The sequence below is a fragment of the Rhamphochromis sp. 'chilingali' genome (genome assembly GCF_963969265.1).
Source record: "Rhamphochromis sp. 'chilingali' genome assembly, chromosome: 20".
Classification (NCBI taxonomy): Eukaryota; Metazoa; Chordata; class Actinopteri; order Cichliformes; family Cichlidae; genus Rhamphochromis; species Rhamphochromis sp. 'chilingali'.
In genome coordinates, this window is record NC_137947.1 from 12945816 (window position 1) to 12971794 (window position 25979).

Below are 25979 nucleotides of genomic sequence, written 5' to 3' on the forward strand. Positions count from 1 at the left end.
GTTTCATTCTATATATTCAAGTTTCATTCTATATTTTCAAGTTTCATTCTATATATTCAAGTTTCATTCTATATATTCAGAAGATCATTCTATATATTCAAGTTTCATTCTATATTTTCAAGTTTCATTCTATATATTCAAGTTTCATTCTATATATTCAGAAGATCATTCTATATATTCAAGTTTCATTCTATATATTCAAGTTTCATTCTATATATTCAAAAGATCATTCTATATATTCAAGTTTCATTCTATATATTCAAGTTTCATTCTATATATTCAGAAGATCATTCTATATATTCAAGTTTCATTCTATATATTCAAGTTTCATTCTATATATTCAAGTTTCATTCTATATATTCAGAAGATCATTCTATATATTCAAGTTTCATTCTATATATTCAAGTTTCATTCTATATTTTCAAAAGATCATTCTATATATTCAAGTTTCATTCTATATATTCAAGTTTCATTCTATATATTCAAGTTTCATTCTATATTTTCAAAAGATCATTCTATATATTCAAGTTTCATTCTATATATTCAAGTTTCATTCTATATATTCAAGTTTCATTCTATATATTCAGAAGATCATTCTATATATTCAAGTTTCATTCTATATATTCAAGTTTCATTCTATATTTTCAAAAGATCATTCTATATATTCAAGTTTCATTCTATATATTCAAGTTTCATTCTATATATTCAAGTTTCATTCTATATTTTCAAAAGATCATTCTATATATTCAAGTTTCATTCTATATATTCAAGTTTCATTCTATATATTCAAGTTTCATTCTATATTTTCAAAAGATCATTCTATATATTCAAGTTTCATTCTATATATTCAAGTTTCATTCTATATTTTCAAAAGATCATTCTATATATTCAAGTTTCATTCTATATATTCAAGTTTCATTCTATATATTCAAGTTTCATTCTATATTTTCAAAAGATCATTCTATATATTCAAGTTTCATTCTATATATTCAAGTTTCATTCTATATATTCAAGTTTCATTCTATATTTTCAAAAGATCATTCTATATATTCAAGTTTCATTCTATATATTCAAAAGATCATTCTATATATTCAAGTTTCATTCTATATATTCAAAAGATCATTCTATATATTCAAGTTTCATTCTATATATTCAAGAGATCATTCTATATATTCAGAAGATCATTCTATATATTCAAGTTTCATTCTATATATTCAAGTTTCATTCTATATATTCAAAAGATCATTCTATATATTCAAGTTTCATTCTATATATTCAAGTTTCATTCTATATATTCAAGTTTCATTCTATATATTCAAGTTTCATTCTATATTTTCAAAAGATCATTCTATATATTCAAGTTTCATTCTATATATTCAAGTTTCATTCTATATATTCAAAAGATCATTCTATATATTCAAGTTTCATTCTATATATTCAAGAGATCATTCTATATATTCAGAAGATCATTCTATATATTCAAGTTTCATTCTATATATTCAAGTTTCATTCTATATTTTCTTTTTTTTTTTTTTTTTTTTTTTTTTTTTTTTTTTTTTCAAATGACATCAGAAACAGCAGTATGCGACATTACGTGATGGCAGAGCTTCAGTTCATCCTTTGTCATTTTTTTTTTTTTTTTTTTTTTTTTTTTAATAAATAGGACAGGGGGAATGAATGAGAGAGAGAGGGGGAGAGAAAGAAAGAAAACCAAAGGGGAGAAGAGACGGTGAGAAGGAGGGGGAAGAGAGACAAAAAAAAAAAAAAAAAAAAACTCCTGGGTCACCTGTATGGAGAAAAAAAAACAAACAAACAAACAAACAAACAGAGGAGACAGCAAACAACAAAGAGCAACATAATAATAGAGAAAACAAAGCACCATCACAATAAACTAGCTAGTCATAGATATCAGTATTTACTAAGTAATAAACAATATTGTGCAGCACGCAAGATAGACAGCGCACAGTGTGCTTTGAGGCAGCAGCCAAGAAAGCTTTAGTCCGCGTCTGTGAATACCCATGTGTGCATACCTGTGTGGATCAGCATGCTTGCATTCCAAAGGTTTCTCCATGTAATGATCTGCTAGGGAGTGTGGGGGGGCCTCAGCCCCGTCCTCCAGGGTGTGAAGCGGGTATGGAGGAGATCAAAACTCCAGACATCCAGAGGTCCCCAGAACACAAAAGACCATGGAAGACCAACAGAGGGGCAGCCGCGCCACTGTTCCAGTAAGAGCTGAGGAGAGTCCCAGATGAGGGCTCACTCAGCAGCCGCGGAGCAGAAGCCAGGGGGGGTTGCAGTGACGCGCCCGTGAGCTCCGCCGGCCCCCAGCTGCGCCTGAGTGACCGAGCCCTAGGCCGAGAGGCCGGGGGCACCCCACCTCCAAAGGGGGCCCGAGCGAGCCCCAGGCCCCAGGCCCCGACAAGCGGCCGCCAAGGAGTGAGCCGGTGTGTACCCGGACGCCCACCCCCAGACACAAAGAACCACCAACACACCGACACCTGAGGGAGTCCGCCACCGGCAGGGGAAGTGGTGGTGGGTGGAGATAGGCCTCCAAACCTTGGAGGGCCTGAGGTGTCCCCAGAGAGGTGGCGTCTGATACCCAACCTGACATATAGACACAGACATACAGGCACACACAGACACAAACATCCATTCCCACCCTCATGCTCTCATATGCACTCACTCCACACTCAACCAACGTGGAGACAGACATAAAGAGACGCTGTACACACAATCACACTCCCCAAGCGTACTCTACAATCCGGGTCTAGGTACCCTTGCCCCTGGAGGGGGGAATTGCACCCAGACCCAGGTGGTGTTACCCTTTTCCCTGCGGTGGGGAGAGGCAGACCACCCCGACTCCGCAGCAGCAGGGAGGCCCCACACCCCAGACCGCAGTCGGACGGCCAACTCCTCCTACTAGCCCTCCCGCTCCAGCAGGCCGCAGAGAATGGGGGTGGGAGAAGACTCCAAACCTCCCTCCACCCGCTCATTGTAGTGTTGATGCATATGTGTTCTAAGGTGCAATTAAAACCCAGGAGGGCATGGAGCTACCTGCCAAGGAGCAGCAGGTAAGCGCATAGTCCCTCCTGCTAACCCTCAATGACTAAGTGTATTTAAAATTGAGAGGTGGGCAACGACGTCAGGGGTGAGGTATACACCCTGATGGTGATTTGGACTCCGTGATTGTGCCCACCCCCAAGATCCTATATGTATGTGTAATGAGAGTGTGAATAATGTGAATGTCTAAGATGTGGGATAAAATTGAGGCAGAGGCAGCCAGAAGGGGACAGGGGGGGGGGTAGCCTCCTCTGCACCCTGGTGACATACCCCCACTCCAAGGCCCTGCATGTGTGGGTGGTTGTGGAGGAGCGGGAAGAGGGAGGCAGCTGGAGATGGGGAGGGAAGGAAGGGAGGGGCAAGTGACCCCTCCCTGGGGCCAGCTCCCCCGCTGACCCCAGTAGGCACTCCCACCCTCCGCGACCCGCCAGGGAAGGGGGGCCCAGGCCCATCATTCTATATTTTCAAAAGATCATTCTATATATTCAAGTTTCATTCTATATATTCAAGTTTCATTCTATATATTCAAAAGATCATTCTATATATTCAAGTTTCATTCTATATATTCAAGAGATCATTCTATATATTCAGAAGATCATTCTATATATTCAAGTTTCATTCTATATATTCAGAAGATCATTCTATATATTCAAGTTTCATTCTATATATTCAGAAGATCATTCTATATATTCAAGTTTCATTCTATATATTCAAGTTTCATTCTATATTTTCAAAAGATCATTCTATATATTCAAGTTTCATTCTATATATTCAGACTTTGGTTGGAATATATATATAATATTTTCCTAAAGGGCATTCCATAATATATATATATATATATATATATATATATATATACACACACACATACACACACACACACACACACACACACACATACATACACACACACACACACACACACACACACACACATATATATATATATATATATATATATATATATATATATATATATATATATATATATTTATTAATCCAACCGTCTGTTTGACCTTCTCCAAATTGCATAAAAAGGTTAGAAAGTTTGAATCGTTATAATGATTGCTGTAAGTTTCATATATCAAATGTTTAAAATATAGTTTAAGCTTCCAACACTGCTGATATATTGATATCAGATATGATATCATAGGGTCTACCTTACTATATAAACTGCCTTGAGGCAACTGTTGTTGTGATTTGCTGCTGTATAAATAAAATTGAATTCAATTGAATGTCTCTCAGTGTCAGAGCTCTGTGTGTGGGCAGGCGGAGGTGAGGATCCAAATTCAGGACTCGTGGAGACAGGATTTCAACTCAAAAAACCTCAGCTTTATTGCTGGTAAGAAACAAAACATAAACAGAACAATGACCGCTGAAACCAGAAACGCACAGGCAGGACCTGAGGGTACGACACGACACTGACACAAAGAAACACTGGGCTTAAATACACTGAGGAAGTCATCAAGGAATTAGAGACAGAAGGGGAACACAGCTGGGAGGAATGAGACCTAACAAAACAGGGGAAGCAAAGCTAGAAACACTGACATCAGACATGAACATGAACCTTCAAAGTAAAACAGGAAACAAGACACACTTAACTAAGACACGGACTAGACAGAGTGAGACAGACTAGACTCTGAACTAAACCTGCAATAATGACAAAATACAACCAGAACATTAATCATAATACAGAAATATACCAGAATAACTGAAACATAGATTAATCGCAATAATCAACAAAGCACCAGAGAAACAAAAAACGATCCATCATTCAAAAATAAATCAAAACATAAGAAACTCAAAATGTTGGGTCAAAATGACCCAGAACCGTGACAGTAAGGCTGATATGAGCAGATACTTTTTAAGTACTCTATGTATTCAGAAATACATCAGCCAAACATATCATATATTTGTGAATACATTGCTACTACTTTAAAGCATATTTTTATGGTAAAGCATACTTAGGATAGTATAAATATTACAGCTATAAAGGTCGGAGACAAAGACACAACTACTTTTTCAAAAAGATGCCATGACAACTACATAACTTCTAGTTTTTTTGTCAACATTTTGCTGGTGGTGTACTTCTGCCCTTGTTTATTATGTTTTTTTAAAGAAGCATGCATATTCCTCTTGAGGAAAATCTTCCATATGAAATCAGTAAGTAGAAACAGGTATTTATTTTACATTGCTAGACAGCTCTCGTTAGGATTCTCATCCTGTAGCTCAGACCTTTCTCCAGATTCTTAATGCAGACATGCAAACTAATGCAAGTTTCAGATTCAGCACAGCAGCACGTATTTCCAGAGTAATACGATCCTGCCAACAGCCCTGACCTTTTTCATCTCAATGATAAAATGTTTTAAAATGAACTTTTTTCCCCCGATAGATTCATGAGGCTTTATAAAAGATTACTAAAATTCCTCCCCTCCCAAACAAGTATTTTCCTGAGCAGCTGTGGAATTACCTTCAAAACAGATTTAGAATTCACTGACACAACAAATCGTTTGTAAGGTCAGTCAGAAGATAACGGTAATACTTTTTCATCTCATTTAATTCTGCTAAAGTCACCTCATGTGAGTTGTCACTGGGTTAGTCAGTCCAGACAAAATAACTGAAAAAATAATTATTTTATATCATGTTTAGCATTTAAATACATAATATTGTCATGACATAATATGACTTAAAATAGTGACAAATGTTAAGTCTTCTAATTTTGGGTGGGGTTTGCAATAACTTCCTGAAAAAAATATCTAGGTTGTTGAAGTCAGACTATCTGAAGTTCCTTATACTGCTTCACTATGAGAGCCTATGCTTGTTTGTTTTGGTGCAAGCTGCTATCAGTCTGGTCACATGAAATGGGATGACAGCACTAATATAGAGTGATTGATGCAAACTGCTGCACAAAACACCAAAGCAGTGGCCATTTGCACCACATATCTCACTAAAACCATGAAAAAAAGAATTGATACCACAAAAACCCTGAATACCAGTCACAGATAATTTGTGTCATAGATTCATAGACATACATTAGTTAGGTTCAGTTTTTTTTAGAGGAATACCACTATTATTTGCTAAAAGGAGGCCTTTCATATTCATCCTAAATAAATGGTGGAAAATAACTTCCCTAAAACTAGTTTTACAGATTTGTCCGAAGTTCATGACATTTTGAAAACTTTGATTTTCTGCTTATTAACTATGACTGCCATTTTTGTTGACTTTTCAGTCTGATTAGTCCCCGGTGGAATCGCGTGATCTTCAGCAATTTTTACAGAGGCAGACTCCTTTTATTTCATACCCTCAAGCTGTGTTGTCTGTCAGCGGACACATCAGAGCTGTCAATCACAGATGTCATGTCATGTCCTAACTGATAACCAGAGAGACGATGCTCCTTCTAAAACTACCTGTATATACCATTTAAGCTCATAATATTCATCTTTGTTTTCTTTTTAACCCTCTCAGGCTCAAATTAAGTTTTTGTTGCTAATGCACAAAAGAACACCTGAAGTGGTACTTCTGAGTAAAAAAAAACCTCATAAAATATGTATGTGGGGTAATCAGGTTGTTAGCTTTTACTTGTTGCAAATCTGCAACGCCTGCCTTGAGAGGGTTAATTTAAATTTCTTCTATTTCATTCATCTTATACTTTTGTTTTGTTGTGTTAAAATGTGGTGATTTTTTCCCCTTCCTAGCTAAGCTTGATTTCAAAGAGGTACCTTCTCAATATCTTGCCCATTAATTCTGTTATTACTTACTGGGATCTCAGGGTAAATCACACACGAACAGATATTTAGATATTTTACTCATTTTGTATGAAAGAAAAGAAAGCATATTATGGTGTTAATGTGTTATTAATCTTGTGCAAGCAATTTATACATAAATGTCGTTTTTTTAAGACCAAACCAACACTAGCTTACTGGAAAAAACGATTTAAACCTGTTGGTTAAAAAGAAAAAGGCTGTTTTTTTTGTTTCCTTTGAGGAAGATTTTGATTTAGTGAGTTACAGTTTTTCTCGATTGCTAAAACACATTTCTTGAAACTACGCCTCATATCCTCACAACTGTAAACACAAATCCATAACATCTCACTCAATTTCCCAAACATCCTATTTCCAGGTCAAAATGAAGCTCTACACCCAAAACTATTCACTCCTGCTGAAAAACCAAACTTTGCCCTCAGACATCAAACACAAGCCCTCAAAAACACACACACCACAACAGAGTTTTGCACACTGGTACAATTAATTCAAAACAATAGTTCCAAAACAAATAGGTTGCTTATGGTTCTCCCCTTCAAAACCCTTGTCACATGATAAACACAAAAGACACAACCAATGTATGTACAGTGGCACATTGTCATTCATGTACTATACAGTACAACACACACCAGAAACATTATCCCACCTCAGCATCTTGTCTTTGGTCTGGGTCAGGCCAGAGAATCTCATCCACATCACAGGCTATATTGGCCCCAGCCAGGCAGCGGGGGTAAAATCCTCTTGCATGCCTGATCCACCCCTGGCATGCATCTACTGATATGTCTAGGCAGGCCTCTTCCATGGCCTGAAGGAGGTGAACACGGACATAAGGTTCTCGGTCATACACTTTCCACCGCCATGCCGAAAATAACTCCTCTATCGGGTTTAGAAAGGGAGAGTATGCAGGCAGAAAGATATTAGAAAACCTTGGGTTATTGGTAAACCAGTCACGAACCAGAGCAGCGCGATGGAAGCTGACGTTATCCCACACAACAACGTAGTGAGGCTGCTCTGGCTGTGCTGGTTCCCTGTAGTCCAGCTGGAACATATGTTGTCTTAAACCATCAAGAAAAGCAAGGAGAAGCATAGTGTTATAGGGTCCTAGTACGGCATGGCGGTGGAGTACCCCTCGTTGGCTGATGGCTGTGCACATAGTGACATTCCCCCCACGCTGACCAGGGACATTTACAATAGCCCGATGGCCAATTATGTTCCTCCCCCTTTTCCTTCTTTTGGTCAGGTTAAAACCTGCCTCATCCACAAAGATTATTTCATGGGGAACAGGCCGTCCTTCAATCTCAAAGATTCTCTGCAAAACACATAACACAGTAGAGTCAATCGGTACCCTGAACCACAGTTCAAGAGTGCTGAAATGGCAGCATAAACTGCCATGCTGTGATGGTACACAATACTTTATACAGTATCAAAACTCATACCTGAACATATTCCACACGTTGGTTTTTCACTCTGTCAGAGTTTCGTTCGAAAGGGACTCGGTATGCCTGTTTCATCCGGAATTGATTCTTTCGGAGGATGCGGTCAATTGTGGAGAGGCTGATGGCATTTATGCCTCGAAAAAGATGATCATCCTCAATCACTCTCCTTTGAATCTCTTGCAGGCGGATTACATTATTTGCAATTACCATGTTTACAAGTTCCCTCTCTTGCTCCTCCAACAAAAGCCTTAACCTGCCTCCACCAGGTGGTCGTCTCTGTGTCCTACAAAAATAGAAGCACTCATTACTGTAACTGTCACACATTCTTTTTACAGGAAAATAATGGAAACATACTGAAACTCAAGAAACATAAGTTCAGTAACTTAAACGTTACTGTACAAAGCAGTCTTACTGCAAGTACACCTACCTGTTTTCCTCCCTGAAGGTTCTGATGATGGAGACAACAGTGAAGCGACTCAAATTCGGTTGTACTCGTTGCCCAGCCTCCCTCATAGTCATCCCATGGACAAGGACATGGTCAACTAAAGTGGCTCGAATTTCATCCGAGACTGACTGTCTTCTTGCCTTTGCTCTTCCCCTTCCTTGTCGCCGTCGTTCTCCACCTCCACCTCCTTCACCACGTCCTCCTCCTCCTCCACCTCTCCCTCCTCCTCCACCACCTTCCTGTTGTCCTAGACCACCTCCTCCTCCTCTTCCACTACGTCCTCCTCTTTCACCATGTCCTCTTCCTCCACCACGTCCTCCTCCTTCACCACGTCCTCCTCCTCCTCCACCACCTTCCTGTTGTCCTAGACCACCTCCTCCTCCTCTTCCACCACGTCCTCTTTCACCACGTCCTCCTCTTTCACCATGTCCTCTTCCTCCACCACGTCCTCCTCCTTCAACACATCCTCTTTCTCCACCACGTCCTCTTCCTTCAACACATCCTCTTTCTCCACCACGTCCTCTTCCTTTGCATCTCTTTGGATCCATTGTTTCAAACCTGAATGAGCTGACTTTGGCCCTTTTATCTATCCATCGCAGGTTCTGATTGGTGTGTGCTAAATTTTGACTCCTAGTGTTTCCACCTGGATAATTGTGTGCTAATTGAGCTCAAGCTATGCTGACTTACAGTTTTTTCTGATTGCTTAAGCACATGTTATGTAACTATTGGCTAATTTAGCAAAACTCTACACACAAATAAAACAACCTGTCACCCAATTATCCAAACATTGTAGTTCTCTTGCAAAAGCAAACACAGCTAGATTAACTCTTCACACCTTTGTAAAAATGGTGTTTCCGTATCAAACAGTACACACAAGCCATCATCTACTAAGCACACAATGCGCCAACTGCACACCGATGGTATGAATACAAAACACATCTGGCGTTTGCCTTCCCTGTGCACAAGGTAGGCTATGTCAGTTTGAGCTCATACTTCTGTCATAGATCCATAAGCATGGAGGGATCCAAACTTCAAGTACTGGTATTTAGTCAAACACATCAAAACAAACACAAGTGTTTATTTCCAAGTATAGGATTATTTGCAATCGCCATAATGACTATATGGGTTACGTGGTCTGCAGTGAACATGCTTCCTCTGCCCCCTCCTCGTCTTCCTCTTGCTCCTCCTTGTCCTTGTCGTCCTCTTCATCCTACTTCTTCACCTCCACGTCCTCTTCCTCGGCCTCCTCTACTTCTCACTCTTTCTGCTCCCACCATTGTACTCCGCACACACAGCTTACCTGTATTATAGTGCTTAGGCTGATTGCAAAGTGAACGAATTATCTAAGAAAGTTTTCACATGTGAAAGTGTGCCAGACAGTTGGCAAATTAGTGTTAATGATAGCCATACATGTGTATACTTTTGCTAGGAGTGTGTTGGAAATTTGGAAATTGAGTGTTGTGCAGTGAATTGTGCCTACAGTCTTGCAAAGTGTGTGTTACAAAATTGCAAACTGAGTGCAAAGCAGTTTTTGTGCTTTTAGTTTTGCACACTCAGTGAGTGGTTTTGCTATACGTCTGACTAGTTTTAGAAATTGTGCTACAGGAATCACAGTTAGTGTTTAGGCATTCGGTAAAAACTGTAAGTTAACATTATTGCATGCTAGTGCTTTCTAAATGACTACATGGTGTAAGCACTGTAAAATGTAGGGATTTGTGTGTAGAGTTTTGCAGTAACAGTTCACCAAATTTGAGTCATGTGTCAAAGCAGGGAATAGTGTTTATAGTTCAGGGAAATGGGTGAGCTTTTTGAACAATAGCGTTACGGTTTTGAAATTTTAGTTTAGAGGCCTGGTTATAGTGTTTAGGCAATCGAGAAAAACTGTAATAATCTGTTAAATTATGTGACCCCATCTTTATATTTTCTTTTTCCTATGTATGAAAGTTGCTAATATGTAAGGAATGTTTAATGGTAAATGGCCTGTATTTGTATAGCGCTTTTTACTAGTCCCCCCAAAGTGCTTTACACACCCAGTCATCCACCCATTCGCCCTCACATTCACACACTGGTGGAGGCAAGCTACAGTTGTAGCCACAGCTGCCCTGGGGCAGACTGACAGAAGCGAGGCTGCCATATCGCGCCATCGGCCCTTCTGGCCAACACCAGTAGGCGGTAGGTGAAGTGTCTTGCCCAAGGACACAACGACGGAGACTGTCTGAGCCGGGGCTCGAACCGCCAACCTTCCGATTACAAGGCGAACTCCCAACTCTTGAGCTACGATCGCCATAATATATGGTGTATTTTGTTTGTATGTTAATATTACTAATAAAAAACAAACAACCCCCCCCCCCTCCTCATTTTGTTGTTTGTAAAAGTTTGTTATTCGTTTGACTCTTATGCAGTAATTTTGATAAATTTGTCACTTTCAACTGGATTTTGAAATCTTATCTTGATCCTGCATTACCTGAAAACTTACTGCTCAAATTGGGATGTAAATGCACAGATTAAGAGAGTTCACATCACCAAAGCCTTCTCTTTGATTTAATGCTTTCCAGTGGGAATGCCAGCATGCACACTGTGTCTTCAATATAGGTTTGTTGGAGCTCTGATTTAAGTCTGATAACACAGTCAGTTATTTTCTCCACTTCATGCATAGGAAACCATTTCAACCCCCTCCCCTCACTATAATTCACTGCCAGTTTCAATTAAGAGTCATAATTACTTTTCTCCCCGCATGGCAAAATGAGTCCGTTCATGTTGATAAAAGATGACACTGACAGTTGTTTCAGAGTTTCTATTAATGCACTCCAGAGCCCATTTGTTTTCAAGTCAGGATAAAATCATAAAAATTACATCCAGTCATGTGACATCCATGGAATTTCATTATTCTTGTAATAAACAACCAAACAGACCAAACTATTTTGTCCCACAATTTCTGTGAAGAATTGTGTTTACGTTGTAAGGCTAATGTGGTGGCATAGCCCATTCTTAATGCTTGCATTACGCAAATCTTTGCTGGACTTATATATATTTGCAGAGCAGACATCAATAAATGATGATTTTCTCAAGGCTCGCTCGATCCAGGTTTTGAGGCAACGAGATAGAGCAAAGATGTCTATTTTCCTCCATGATTTCTTGATTTTTAAGTATTTAATATTTCTGCTCATGCAAATTTCTCTCTCCCTTTCTTTCTCTAAGATGAAAAAAAAAAAAAAAAAAACTGATAAAATCCCAGCCAGCACTTGTATAGTAGGCAGATCCTGCAGAATCAAGAGTGGTTTCCAGTCCTTAAAGAATGCCTCATAATATTATTAAAAACTGATGGCTCAGTGTTACCAGAGTTTGAACTCTTTTCTCAGTAGGAGATGCAAAATTGCCACCAGCTGAATAGAGCAATCAGGATGTTTCTATCGAAAGTGCTTTCCAAAGAGGTACAGAATGAGACAACTTTTAGTGCCACATGAGAAATCCTACCGCACATTTGGATTAAGGTATAATGGTGTCCCTGAAGATTTTTTTTTTTTTTTTTTAAATCCTGCTCGAAAACAGTTATTTGAGCTAGAAGTTGCCAGTATACACATTGAATGTCCAAGCTATAACAATGGTTCATGTAAAATAATATAAAAGAGTTTACTAATGAACGGAGTTGTGGTTTAACATGTTTGGGGCCCTACAGAGGACCTATAGACAAACAGAGAAGTAAAGATTGGAAGAGGGTCATCAGTGCAAAAAACACAACAACAAACACTGTGCCCACAAATTGTGCGTAATGAGATCAAAAGAAATAGAATTCTTGGGTTGGACTTCATTAAAAACAGGCATGATCCCTGTCATGGAAATCACTGCATGTGCTCAGGGACATGCCAAAATTTGTCTTGCCAGGTCTCTGTTGGAAATGAGATTTTTAATCTCAGTGAGATTTTTACCTGGATAAACAAGGACATTAAAAAACAGAGGAGAGGGACAATCTGACTTCTTATCAATACTCAGTTTGAAATCCTGCATCTCTGGTGGTATGGGGATGCTTTAGTACCTCTGGTGTTAAAATCTGCAAAGACACTATCTGTGCTAAAAGGTAAATACAGGTTTTAAAGTAACATATGCTCCCATTCAGATGATGTCCTTTTCAGGGAAAACTGTTCATATTTCAGCAATGCAATGCTAAGCCTACTAATGCTAAGCATATCACATCTATTACAGCAGCATGGCTTTGCAGTAGAGGAGTACTGAACTGAAAACTTTTGGTGTGTCTTGAAAAGAAAAATATGAAAACATATATCCAAGACTGATGAGCAGCTGGAATCCTATATCAAACAAGATCAGGACATTTCTCTCCCAAAAGTCCAGCAGCTAGTCTCCTCAGTTCCCAGAATATAACGACTGTTCTTAAAAGAAGAGATGCTACACAAAAAAACAAAACAAAAGCAAAGCAGCCCTGTTCCAGTTTTTTAGACTACCATCAAATTCAAAATGATCTTATTTTTTTACTTTAATGGCACATTTTTTTCAGTTTAGACAAAGAAAACATATCAATTTTCCATCTGTTTTTACTGGAATTTTATATAGAGTCCCAACTTTTTTGGATTTGGGGTTGTACGTGTGTTACGTTCCCCTGAGGGGTCTAGGCGGTGAGGGGGAAGTAAAAAAAAGTGTCCGGGTCAGAAAAAGGAGTCAAGGAGGCAAAAGGGTTAAATTAAATAGTTTTATTAAAGTAGCTCAACTAAAAGAGACAGACAAGCCGCTATCACCATTTAAGAAAACAAACAAAACTCAGGCGTTGGTCAATAAAGTACAAAAGTCAAAAAGAGAGCAGCTCACTAGCTGCAAACACGGACATGCAGCTCACTAGCTGTAACCACACTAATGGCACTCTGGCCCAGAGCTCACCTTACCCTGGGCTTAAATACTTTTCATTACTGATGTGAGTCAGCTGTGTAACAGGGAAAGGTGGCACCTCAGGCAGAACAGGTGGTGGGACACGCCCACACAGGCACCTTCAGGAGGAGGCCCTGTTAGGGCCGCAACACGTGTTTTGACTTTTTTTTATTTTGGTTCCATTAGATTTCTTATTATTTTACAGAATCAGTAAACTGATGCTATTGCTTGCATTTGTTATATTTTACAGAGTTCAAAAGGCAATGTTTAAGTCAAGCCTGATATTGCTTTACAAGTAAAAGAAATGCCCAGTTTCTTCTTCTGAGTGTGGAGTTCAGGTTATTAATTTAACACCTGTATCAGATCAGTAACCTACCCACAGGTAACCAATGCAAATGTGTTGGTATTCTATTAGAACTGAAAAAATGGATGAATCCTTTGTATATCCCTGGTAAAATAGAGACACAGAATAAACACATGGGTTACTGTCTGTGAATCTTCAGCTGATTTTTGCTGCTATATGGTCTATTGTGTTGTCTCGCTAGCTTGTGGTTACTGGCCTAATTGATATTATAAATATATGGCTGGCTCAGGGTAGCAGTAGAGACTCTCTCAATTAAATGAAAATACTGCACATAAACAAAATATGTTTAAAATGTGGTGTTAATAGAAATGAACACTTTTACCTATAGCCAGCTTCCACAAGTTAGCCCCTGCCCACAACAATAGTTTCCCATGGAATGTCTAGACATGTATTTATTGGTACACTGAAGTTTCAAAGCAAAAATACTCAGCCATGAGTTAGCAACGTGTTTCATTTATATCTTCTGGGAGTTAATAGTTAATCTATTAGACTTAAAGAGCCATAGATGGGAGGTTTGCAGGATGAACGTCCCACTTTGTTTGGATGTTTTGGGCGTTATTTGGGCATTTAGAGTATATGAGATTTGAGAGCTTGAAATAGTGACATAAACATGGTTGTCATACAATATATATAAATATTCATGTTTTTATGCCCTACATGTCTGCCTGTGACAGTTAACAAGAAGCTTTCAAACTCCCAACTCAAACTCAGGTCATTAAAATGTGCAGCCTTTAAGCTTAGAGGCAAAAGATTCAGCTTCATGTTGAAAGCATAACTGTAGGGGCAAAACAGGTTGGTGTTTTTTTAACTATTTTGAATTTTACATGTAAGTTTGGCTCCATTTAATTTCATCCAAAATTCCACTAGATATACCAGATGTTTTAAATCAGACATAGTAGCACCACTGGGTGAATAATATATTTAGAAATACATAACAACCTTTAAATAGGGATTGTGTATGTAACCATTACTTATATCCATTGTGTTGCATTAATTGCACATCTTTGAAAATGTCGATTCCACATTACCTCATTACTTCTTGCACTTGTACACTTACAGTTCATTTTTATATGCCAACTAACATTACTGTTGAGCGTTATCTGAAATCATTCTAATTATGTTATAAAGAATATAATAAGTTGATACTGTGGCCTGCAGTATTTGCCTGTGGAAATGTAAGTGAAACATTGCTATTACTAATTAATGGTAAAATTGGAAACATAATTACTTATTACTGTTATCATGAGATTTGACAGTAGCAGTATAACTAGATAATGTTTGGTTCTTTAGTTTGATTACATTTAGTTGTTGCTGCATTTTTCCCCAATTCAATAATGTCTCAAGAGCTTTGGCAAAGATTTATTGCGTTACACATTAAATTGCTTGCTCAAATGGAAATCGTGAATGAGTCAGTGACATATGGAAAACCACTACAAGCTTTACTTAAAGATTCTGAGCTAACCTTCAATATAAATTTGCCCTTTTGCAAACAGCCATTCACAGGCCATCTCGCTTCATCTGTGGAATGAGGGAAAAAGGTCCTTTTTATTGATATAGAGCATCATGTGTCCTCCTTTCCTTGGGGCAGAGTTGGCATAGGTCTGTGTGACTCATTAATCTGTTAGATTGGAACAGTCAGAACATTCGAAAGCCATGTCCCCATCTTTGCCAGTGTGATTCCTCCCATGAAACGGCTTCTCGGGCTTCAGAAAAGGCAAAAAAGGCTATAACTTATGTTTTCAATTACAAGGATATTCCATTTCAGAAGTTGCACATTGCTGCATCCATCTGTACAATTTGCGTGAACATCCTCTAGTTTTATTTGTCACAAAGAGGAACAGATCTACAGGGAAACTTGGACTTGCTTTGACCCCATTTTAGGTTTATTTTAGACATCAAGTCTTTGACTAATAAAAGTTTTCTTCTCTTTTAGAAAAAAGGACAATTTTCACATACCCTCTCCAATTTAAATTTACATATAGGCAAATATATAACAATGCAATCATGATAGACATCACTGCCAACAGTGAGTATTGCAATGAGTAATGCACAAGTATTAAAGGAAACAGGGAAGCTGAAAAAAGAAGAACTGAAGCTATATTTCTAATACAAAGTCAAAACTATGGTCATTTCTTAAAGACACAGATTAGACTCCTTGAAATTCCAACCAATGTACCTTATCAGATTCCAACAGGGTGAAAACTTGCCGACAAAGCTTTTGAGGTCAAAGTATTGTCCTGTCAGCTTGAGACAATGTGGTTAGAATTGGTAGTTAGTGGGAACATTGTTATCCTACACAATAATCATCTACTGTAGATGTTGTGCTTTCAGGCCCTTAAAAGTTGGCAGCAATAGCAATTAAAATTTATGATAGCCATCCTGGCACACACATTCAACTTTGTGGTACTCTGCAAATGAATCCAGTCTGTGAAGTTTTTCATAAGGGAAACTGTAGGAAATCTGAAAAAGAACATTTATTGATTGGTTTTGGCTTTTGCCCATTTGGGCCCGTCAGCTAAAATGTACCTACAGCACAAACAGACCATCTCATATTTCTTCCAAGTGCCCTTACAAGCTAAGAGGCACACATTTGCATTTTCCCAGTGTGCAAGCTGGAGTTGCTGGCTGAAGATGTCTACACATGAAGCTGGAAATTAACTAATGATCTCTGTTTTGCAGAGACTTTTAGTATAGTATCTCTGACCCAGTGTGACTTAACCCTAGAGCCAGTTCTCACCCTGAATGACTTGGTGACCCCTGTGAGGTTTCTTTCTAACTTTACCCATGCACAATCCTCCATGAAGGATTTTAAATTATAGCTTGCCGTGAGTGTATAGATTTGAACGAGTGTGTAGTGCTACAGTGCCCTTGTTTTTCGTAAACATGAAACGATATGTCAACATCTCATATTATTAAAAACTTAAAATTACAATGCAAAATTAGTCAAAGTGGGGCATGACATTCCCATATGACTTAGGCTCAAATCAAGGCTCACAAATAGAGGATTTGGAAAAGACTGCCTCTAAAAGAAATCTGAATAGGAGCTGAACTGACTATCTCTGTCCCACTGACACCAAGAGCATGTTATACCCACACTGACAGTATAACCATTAATAAGCGTAGTTGACAACTTAGTCCACAGGAGCTGTGTCTGACATGCATCAATAAATTTATGATGAGGAGTTAACATATGCAGATTGTAGCAGCATTCCATTAGTGCAAGCAAGGAAAGCACTGCTTGTCCAGTAAAATCTAAAAATAGACTATTTAAGCCAAAGTGACCTATCTCATCCATCTTAAACAGTCCAATAAGTTACTTGTGTAGGTTGTAGGATTGTAGGTCTTGTAGGTCAGTTCCATGGGTCATGTGCTGAGAGGCCAACAACTTTTCTGGTTGTTTGCACATGTGCATTGTAGATAATTCTCTGGTTTTTGATGGGAGATTAATGGGAGAATAGCATGCTTGACAATCTGCAACTGGGTCTGCTTTTGCTACTCTGAGATCAGTTACCATCTGCACATTTGTGGCGCAGTATTAACTGACCTAGTATTAGCAATTAAACAAGCTCTTTGTCATTCATGTTCTTAACAGATTTTTTTTTAGTAACGAGCTTCTGCAGCACTTTTAATAACTCCTTCAACAAGTTAGCACGGAAAGCCTTGATGATGAAGAGGGGATGTTAAATCAGCCAGTAGTTTCAGATTAGCATGTATGAAAAACCACTTGAATGAATGACTGTACCAAGTTCAGGAAGCAATTTCACAAACATTTCACCTTTTTTTTTTATCAATATTTTAATCCCCAGTAGATACTAACCATATTAACCATGGCACACAGTGCTCCAGTATTTTAATTCAACTTTGATTTTTTTGTTTTTAATGTATTTGAAAAATTCTTTTTAATTTCTATTTTTTAAATCAAAGTGTAGACCCTTTTTCCTAAACTCATTAACAGCTGTTTATTCTGAGATACGCAGCTGTCACGAGATTGCCACTACAAACATATGACTTCAGAGAATGTGATGCTGGGCATTAAACAGAATATAAAGTACAACCTTGTAATGTCTGCAGCAGTAATATGAATCCATATCATACTGATGGACTATGTACAATTTGAAAAACAGATACAGTTGATGTGTAGTGAGGTAGTTTAATTTTACTGCTGTGTTTTACTGCTTTTACTCAATGAAAGGCTCTAAAAAATTCCTCATCTTTGTCAGCTAATGGTAAACATAACTAAAGAAGTAATAATAACTTACACTTCTTCAGCAAGGAAGGAGTACAGAAAGAATCAGCTATCCACGCAGAGGGCATATAAAAGAGTGAAAAATAGGCAGTCCTAATTGTTAAAGGTAATATTTAGCTTCACTCACAGACCTGTTAAATAACCAAAACCCATCCACTCGTGTTGTGGGCAAGTTTCTGAGAAGTGTTCCACACTTACTGCACCAGAGAAGCAGAAAAACAACGACAAAATTGACTTATCAGTGTATGTTGTGATGTCTCCCTTGTCTACTGTTTGCTTAGGACTATTTCTCATCCATTTCCCTACTCAATGCAGTCAGTATGAGCTGATATGACAAACTCAGAATGCATATAGTACTGCTTTATACAGACTTGAATAGCACATTTGCAGCCACATGTGATGGAGATGTGGTGACTAGACTTTGACCTCTGACATGAAACTGTGAGACACAGAAAGAAAGAATGACAATCTACTGTTCTGGGTATATGATGGGTGGCAAGAAGCTGCTGAACCGTGGTGGTAAGTTCAGCCATTATCTTCTCTGTTTGCTAATATCTGTCTTCCACCTGAACAGTACTCTGAGTTTTATGCCTCTGCTGGGTCCATTTATGCTTGAACTATAAGCCTGTGACACAGGCTCAAATACAGAAAAAAAGCTGTTAACTAAAAATGAGATGAAATAGGGGGGGGAAAGGAATACCAAACCATTATTAATTCACCAGGCTGTTAAAGTGGTAAACATCCAAATTATGTTGCAAATGAAGAAAATAAAATGACACTTACTGTGAGGCTTAGCTTTTAAACAAACAGACAACAACAAAAAAGACGAGAGAGAGCGAGAAGCCAGGTTATTCAGATGATACTAAAAAGCTGTTAACTTCTTATATTTGGCAGCTGACATAAAACAACATGTACGGCAACCTAACCTTGCTTTAGAGAAATGTGTCACACCGCTTAAGCAAATGCTAGAAATGTTTTGTAACGTTGCCAAGTGAGACAGCAGCGCGTGCTCTTTTGTACCGTCCAATTCTGTTAATTAACATATGTTTGATAGTTGTTGTGAAGTGTGGCAGCAAAGCGGGTTTGACACCTTGCTTTTGGACAGTAGCTAGTTGTCTGACAGTATACGCTTGTATCTTGTACTCTTATATCCACTATATTTGATCCAATGCAAGGGGGTGTAATGAATTTGTAGATGATCAAATGAGATTACAGACTGACCATGTCTCAACAGAGATGAGTTAGAGATGAATGGAGATGAGATTGCAAAGCCTGTTGAAATGCACACTAGTATGCTGTGTGCAGACAGAGCAGAATAGAGGAGAGAGTTTGCAGCTGTGTATACTAATGCCACTGAGTTCCTCAAATAGGAGTTGTAGGTAATAGACTAGGCAAATCCAAAATTTCAGTGCAATAATGTCATTTCATGCATGCTATATTGATTTCTGTGCCTTAACCGACTACACAGATGACCGTAAGTGTCATAAAAAGCCATTGCCAAGCCGTACTCCCTTATCTTCTCACATACATCCTTGGAGTTGTTTTTAAATAAAATAAGCATGCTTTAAAGATTTTTCACAGCAGCACAGTATAGACTCCAAACAAATCATTAATTCATTTTACATGGAGCAAAAAGAGATTCCCACATCTTCTGAGAAGTGGTTTATCTATTCAAATGTAATAGAGAAGAGAAACAGCCCGTGTTGGGCAGCTGGTATTGCTGCTATTATTCTGCTTTCTCATTCATTCATAAACCTGTGCAGGCATTGGTTTAATGGCCTTGAATCTTAGCCTTTTACTACATGTCGTTCAGGTATTATATATTTTAAAGTACATAGTAACAAGTATGCAGCATATGACATTCTTTTATGTGCTCAGTATTGCTTTGATGGAAGTGATGATGTGGAAGTAATTTGTTGTTGGAGAGGAGATTAGACTCCACTATTTGACAAGCGAATCAATGTGGACTCAGGACAACCCCCTACCCTCCTGCGCCATCTTCCAACACCTAACCATCTTCATTTTTAGTATTTACCATTTATCTTCAGCCTGTCTATGGATTCCCGACAAGTCCATTAAGCAAGAGACACCTTAATGGCTCTCTGCTGATGATGGAGAATCCCTTGTCTGATGAAAAAGGTGAAAAAGACTCAAAACAAAACAAAAAAGCAACATCCCTTTGACCTTTGGGTCTATATTCAGTCACAGAGATGTCTGGATGAGCTGGATTGGCATCATCACTCTCCCAAATCCCTGAAGTGTCAGAGATTACCTGACTGAAGTTTGAAAACCTATCAGAATGTTTGGGTTTGGTTTTAAATAGAACTGTTAATCATTACTAGACAGTAGAGAACAAAACTACATTTTTATACCAAAACTTGTTGTAAAAGTTGTTCTTCATTTCAGCTACCCCCCTCCCCCCCAATCACTCTGGCTAAGCTGTTTTGTCTTACTTAAACATATATACAGGAAATGTTGACTGGAAAATGAAGGTGGAAATGATAGAACTAAAATAAAGTGCAAAGGACTCGCAAAGAGCAAACAGAGGAGAAAGCTGCAAAAGGAGCCTGTAGTGGCTCGGCACACACAAGCCAATAGCCGCAGCTGAGTACTCTCCAGTAAAGATAACAACATCACCGCAGCTAGATTACAGGCCCCAGTGATGGGCTGTGGGCCCAGGCAGAGATTAACACTGGCGTTCAGGTCTTTCTGGGACTTTGTCCCAGCGCTAACACTTACAGAATGAGATCTCTACAGGAGCACACAGTAGAAGCCAGACTGGCTGTCCAATGAAGACTAAATGATCAGGTAATCTGGTTTACACGTCTGTTAAATGGCAAAGAGCTCTATTGTGGCTGATAGCTGCCAAAGGTTACCCCTACTGTGTCCTGTTATAATATGGAACTGTGGAGATAAAAAAGAATCAGTTTTGCACAGGGCAGAATACAAATATAATAACATAGTTTGGGTGACACAATTACATCTGTTGGTTAAATATGCAGTACTATACAAAAGTCCTGACCCACTGCTGCTTTATATTTTGCTAGAAAAACAGGAAATAGGTTCAATGACTTATTGAAAAACGTGCAAAGATAAATGGATATGCAGTGTATAAGGCAGAGTTAGTACAATTCTGATTAACTTGAAAGTCAACGTTCTTGAACACGGCATGAACTCTCTCAGACAAGTTTTCTTGTAACTTCTTTAAGTAGTCTTCAGGAATAGTTCGCTGTGCTTCCTGAAGGACATTCAAAGCTCTTCTTTGGATGTTGGCTGCCTTTTATTCTGTTCTGTCACGGTGATCCCACACTGCTTCAATAATGCGCTTTCCAGATGGTGTTACATGGTCGATCAAAATCTGATGTTATTTTTCTGCATTAATAATTCAGTCAGTTTTTGACCCTTACACCACTGGCTGAAATGCAGCACCAACCGTGACCAGCGTGTTTCACAGATCCTTGAAGACACTCTCTGATCTAATTTGGATTCATCACTGCATAAGACTTGTTGCCACTGATTTTCTGTCCACTTCTTGACATATCTCAGCCTTTTCCCCCTTTTCCCCTTCCTTAAGAATAGCTTCATCTTCTTAACAGCTACCCCTCCAATGAGACCATTTGTGATGAGGTTTTGGGGAACAGCAGATGAATCCACTGAAGGGTAAGGTACATCTCTCAGGTCCTGTGACAGGTTGACTTGATTTTTTTTCCTATTACTTAAGGACTTGACTTTCAGATACTGTTTATCTGCTCTGGAGTTTTCTAGGCTGGCCACTTTTTGGCTAATAGCTCTTTTGGAGTCACCTTGTTTGTACAAAAATACTATTTTATTCCTTCCAGACTTGTGTCTTTGGTATTTTTCAAAGATTCCGCTGAAGAATTGAGTTCAGATTTTGTGTTTTAAAACAGGCTGCTAATGACAAAGTTCCTGAAGGTGCAATTTAAAATTGGTACATTGTTACAGACTGGACCTGTATCTGACAGAGTGAAAAAGCAGCCAGTACCCAGAAACCTTTGAAAAACCTTCAGAAAGCCTGGACAACTCTGGCTCAAGACTATATTAAAAAATTACAAGACAGTTTAGCTCCTTGGAAATAAAAAAATAAGTAATTGAGGGGTGGTTCCAGACCTCTGTACAGTACTGTATATATCTTTTTTCATTGCTTTTGAAAAATATTAATATTATTAATCAAAATTTAACACACACAAACTAAATGCAGTTTTATCTTAAATTCTAGCTACTTTATAGAAGCTATAAAATAAGGGAAGCTATGGTAAGAGGCAGAAGCTACATAAAAAAAATCACATGTTAAATTCACCATCACTGACAAAGAACATACTGAATAGTAACAGAGAGATAAAACAGAAGAGCACTTACATTACATTAAATGCATTATTGCATTTTCTATTTTAGGTCTGAAAAAATAGTGCACATTATGTTGTATGTGTTGGAGCTTCCTCATGAAAATGATCCATTTCAGATGTCAGGAAATCTCAATCTCGAGTGAGTTTTTACCGCCAAACTGTAGTGGCATCAACTACATTGCACTCACCTCTTTGAACTTACCACGCACAGCAGAGCAGCCTCAGCTCAAAAGCTGCCCTCAGACACATTACCAAGGTACAGCCGAAACTAATGGCAGTGGTTGATGGCACGAAATCCACGTTATGCAAAATCTGCACTCCTCAGGACCCGGTGTAACGATTAAAGTTAAGTATGCACTGTCTTACATGGTTCATGACACAAACAAGACCCAGTTCAAGTGACCAAGTGATAGTGTTTATGTTTAGCTGGAATTTATACCTTATTCCTGCTGTAAATATTACACACACAGAAACTCTTTACTTTGCCTACCAATCCATTTCTACTTACAAACACACTCCATTTGCAGGACTAACGTCAAACTAAGTTAAATAGTACATTAACAATGCGGTTTGCCAAATTGAAATAAAATTGCTGCTTGGAATACTTTACTGGCAACAATTATTCAGTGGAAAAGTATGACATCCGAAAATTACAGACGTGATAAAGATGAATGGTGAGGCATAATAAACACACCGGAGACTGGAGCTTGTGCTGTGAAGTGCAAGCTACTAAAACACCTTCTGCAAGTTAAGATAGAGTTTGGTTTCAAAATCAATGACAGAAACAATCAAACATCACTCACAACTGAAAAGACAAATCATTCAAATATGGTAGATAATCTTTTTTGAGAGATGATCACTTGAGCCGGTGATGAAGTTTCGCAGATTCCTCACTCCTCACAAACCAGGGGCTTGGGCCCTGTGCAATCTAGACATGCAATGATTGCAATAATTTCCTTGTCCAGTTCTGGCTTACTGTTAATTAAAAGTCCGACCTGCCATTCAAATTTTACAAACTGTAATGTGTAACTCTTTTTTCACATTTTTATATTTTCCTCATCAGGTTAAAGGAGCTTCTGTTGCTCAAGCAAATTTTACAATAAATAGATTTGAGTATACTCACTGTAACACTTAGCATTTTAAGATCTGTGTCTCTTACTGTATCTCTAAATTCAAGGTGACAGTGGGGATTTTCACACCACTGTGCCACACTAAGTTACATTACAATATGCATGTCAAAAGGTGGCAAATAAATCAGTGCTGATCTTGCTGGAGTTGGAGGTAATTAATCTTTCACAACAGTTATATTTACTGAAATTTCTACAGGGAAAATAGAAGATGCTGTAATAGAGTTTCTACACTGATTGGCAGAGAAATGGCAGATTACTATCTACTTTTAGTGATACAAGAAGTCCAGATATATTAAGATCCTATAAAATATTATATTTTGTTTCATAATCCACATTCTGTATAGTTTATGTTTTACAGAAGGCTAATTCAATCAGCCGGTCGCTGATCGTGGCCAAGTAGCTGAAAAAAAAAGGTCACCAGCTGAATAAGTGATGGATGTCTGGTTCAATCCCAAGCCAATACTGTACTGTGTGTTATTTCAGATCCTGCGCTGTGAACGAGTAACCGTGTCTCAGTATTTCATATCGAGAAAGTCCAGGTTAGAGTTCAATATTACTGACACGTCACATATCCAGATACTGCATGGATACTTTAAATATTTAATGCGTTTAAATTGGAAGCATGCATGGAAATGAAATCATGAATATATTTATCCTAAACTCAGATCTGGTTAGCTTTAGATCAACAAGCATGACCCACTGGGAGCAAACAGAGAGGGGGGCTGCTCATGCTTATTCAGTGTTTGTTAGACATTTCTTTTTGTGCTGATATCTATTCAGTATTTGTTGTCTATTGCTTGTTCGATGTTGATTGTGTCTGGGCCTGTGCTTTCTATTCACATGTCAGTGTCTGTGTATTGGCTCTGAGGAAAAAATTCAGCAGACAGTGACTGAAATGCCTCTCCTCTGAGAGTATAGCAGCTAATAGCAGTCCCAGTCCTTGAGTTTTGAGGTTATCCCATTCAATCACTCCTCTCCACTTCAGCAGACACATTACTAGGCTGCAAAGAGACCCTGGTACTATGGTATAGCAAGCAATAGGATGTGATAGCACAGAATGGATGTTGCACTGAGCAATTTGTTCCTGCTGTTTGTGATAAAACCTTAAGACATAATCCTGTTGAGTGGGATTATTAATTTGATTTGATGTGTTTTAAGGCTTTAAATGTTAACATCAGATGTTCACGGGGAGAAAAAAAAGGAAAAAAGGAAAATGAATAAGAAGGCTATGTTGTGCCATCTGTGTTCTGTGCCAAAGGGAGACTCCTCCTATTCACACTTCTGTGATTTCCAATGCATCCCAGCCCAAGGTGACTGACACTTACACAGTTGCAGTGCAGCTTGTTCAGAGAGCCATAGCTTAGTTTCTGACAGAAGGCACAGAGGTTTTGACAGGACATGACCCCACTGAGAATATAACTCCATGTTCAGAGTTTTATTCATCTATTAGTTTTTTTGTGCCAGAGTTTTGCCTTCAAAGAAACCAAATTAAATAAATACATTAAGTAAATATTCGTTTTCATCAATTTGTATGCACCTAGAATTCTGTGGTAACTGAAATGATTCTGCAGTTATTTGTACATGCCTCCATTTCTCATACAAAAAGGTAAAACTGCACATATTTTTGCACATTACTTCTGGATTTGAATAACAACTCATTGTGAAGCCAAAATGTAACCCAGAGAGAGAAGAGGCTGAAGATAATTGAAAATGTTCACTGGAAAAATCCACTTGAAATTAGTGATAGCTGCCAATCTGATCTGTGGATCTTTTGTCCTATAATACCCTGTTATATTGTTTAGTTTCAGGAAAGGAAGTCCAGATGTAAATATGTCCTAACACACATGTGGGCTTTTTGAACAAGAAACCAAACAAATATTCACAACAGGAAAAAAATGCATTGCTAATATCATTGACTAGCTAAATAACTAAATAGCAGCAGCATGTGCAAATGTCATTTGGTATATTAATTACTCAGTCACCATTGATTAAAAGTAGACTGGCTACCTCGTTGTGATTGCATTGAATTTTTCACGTTTCGTGACCAATGTTGAGTGTAACATGCACAATATGTGTAATGTGTTACTGTAACAACATTACATTTCTTAGTAATGTTTCTTCATTTAAGAAGTTTCTTGCATGATGAAAGTTCAGTTAGCTGCATGCAGGGTGGATATAATGAAAACAAAGACAAAGATAGCGCACTTGCGCTCCGATCAGCTGACAGCGGTGGCGGGATCTACGACTTTTGAAAAGTAATGTGCAAGCTGCTTCTACGACAGAAACAACTGCATTATA

General features: G+C 38.3%; 1 protein-coding gene across 1 annotated transcript; it reads right to left on the reverse strand.

Moving 5' to 3' along the window:
• Positions 1 to 7102: 7102 nt before the first annotated feature.
• On the reverse strand, positions 7103 to 8828 carry LOC308388522 (uncharacterized protein). The gene is made up of 3 exons (XM_080869295.1): positions 8685 to 8828; positions 8258 to 8540; positions 7103 to 8130 (listed from the first exon to the last, which is right to left on the reverse strand). The coding sequence occupies exons 1-3, from the start codon at positions 8774 to 8776 to the stop codon at positions 7459 to 7461; spliced, it is 1047 nt and encodes a 348-aa protein (XP_080725421.1). The 5' UTR covers positions 8777 to 8828; the 3' UTR covers positions 7103 to 7458.
• Between the last annotated feature and the right edge of the window lie 17151 nt (positions 8829 to 25979).

What these genes read in the sequence shown, in the direction of transcription:
- LOC308388522 (XM_080869295.1), bottom strand. Translation starts at nt 8,776, where the DNA reads ATGACTATGAGGGAGGCTGGGCAACGAGTACAACCGAATTTGAGTCGC. An exon ending in ACCTTCAGGGAGGAAAACAG is followed by an intron (nt 8,541 to 8,684) that starts GTAGGTGTACTT and finishes CTATTTTTGTAG; the next exon opens with GACACAGAGACGACCACCTG. An exon ending in AACGTGTGGAATATGTTCAG is followed by an intron (nt 8,131 to 8,257) that starts GTATGAGTTTTG and finishes TGTGTTTTGCAG; the next exon opens with AGAATCTTTGAGATTGAAGG.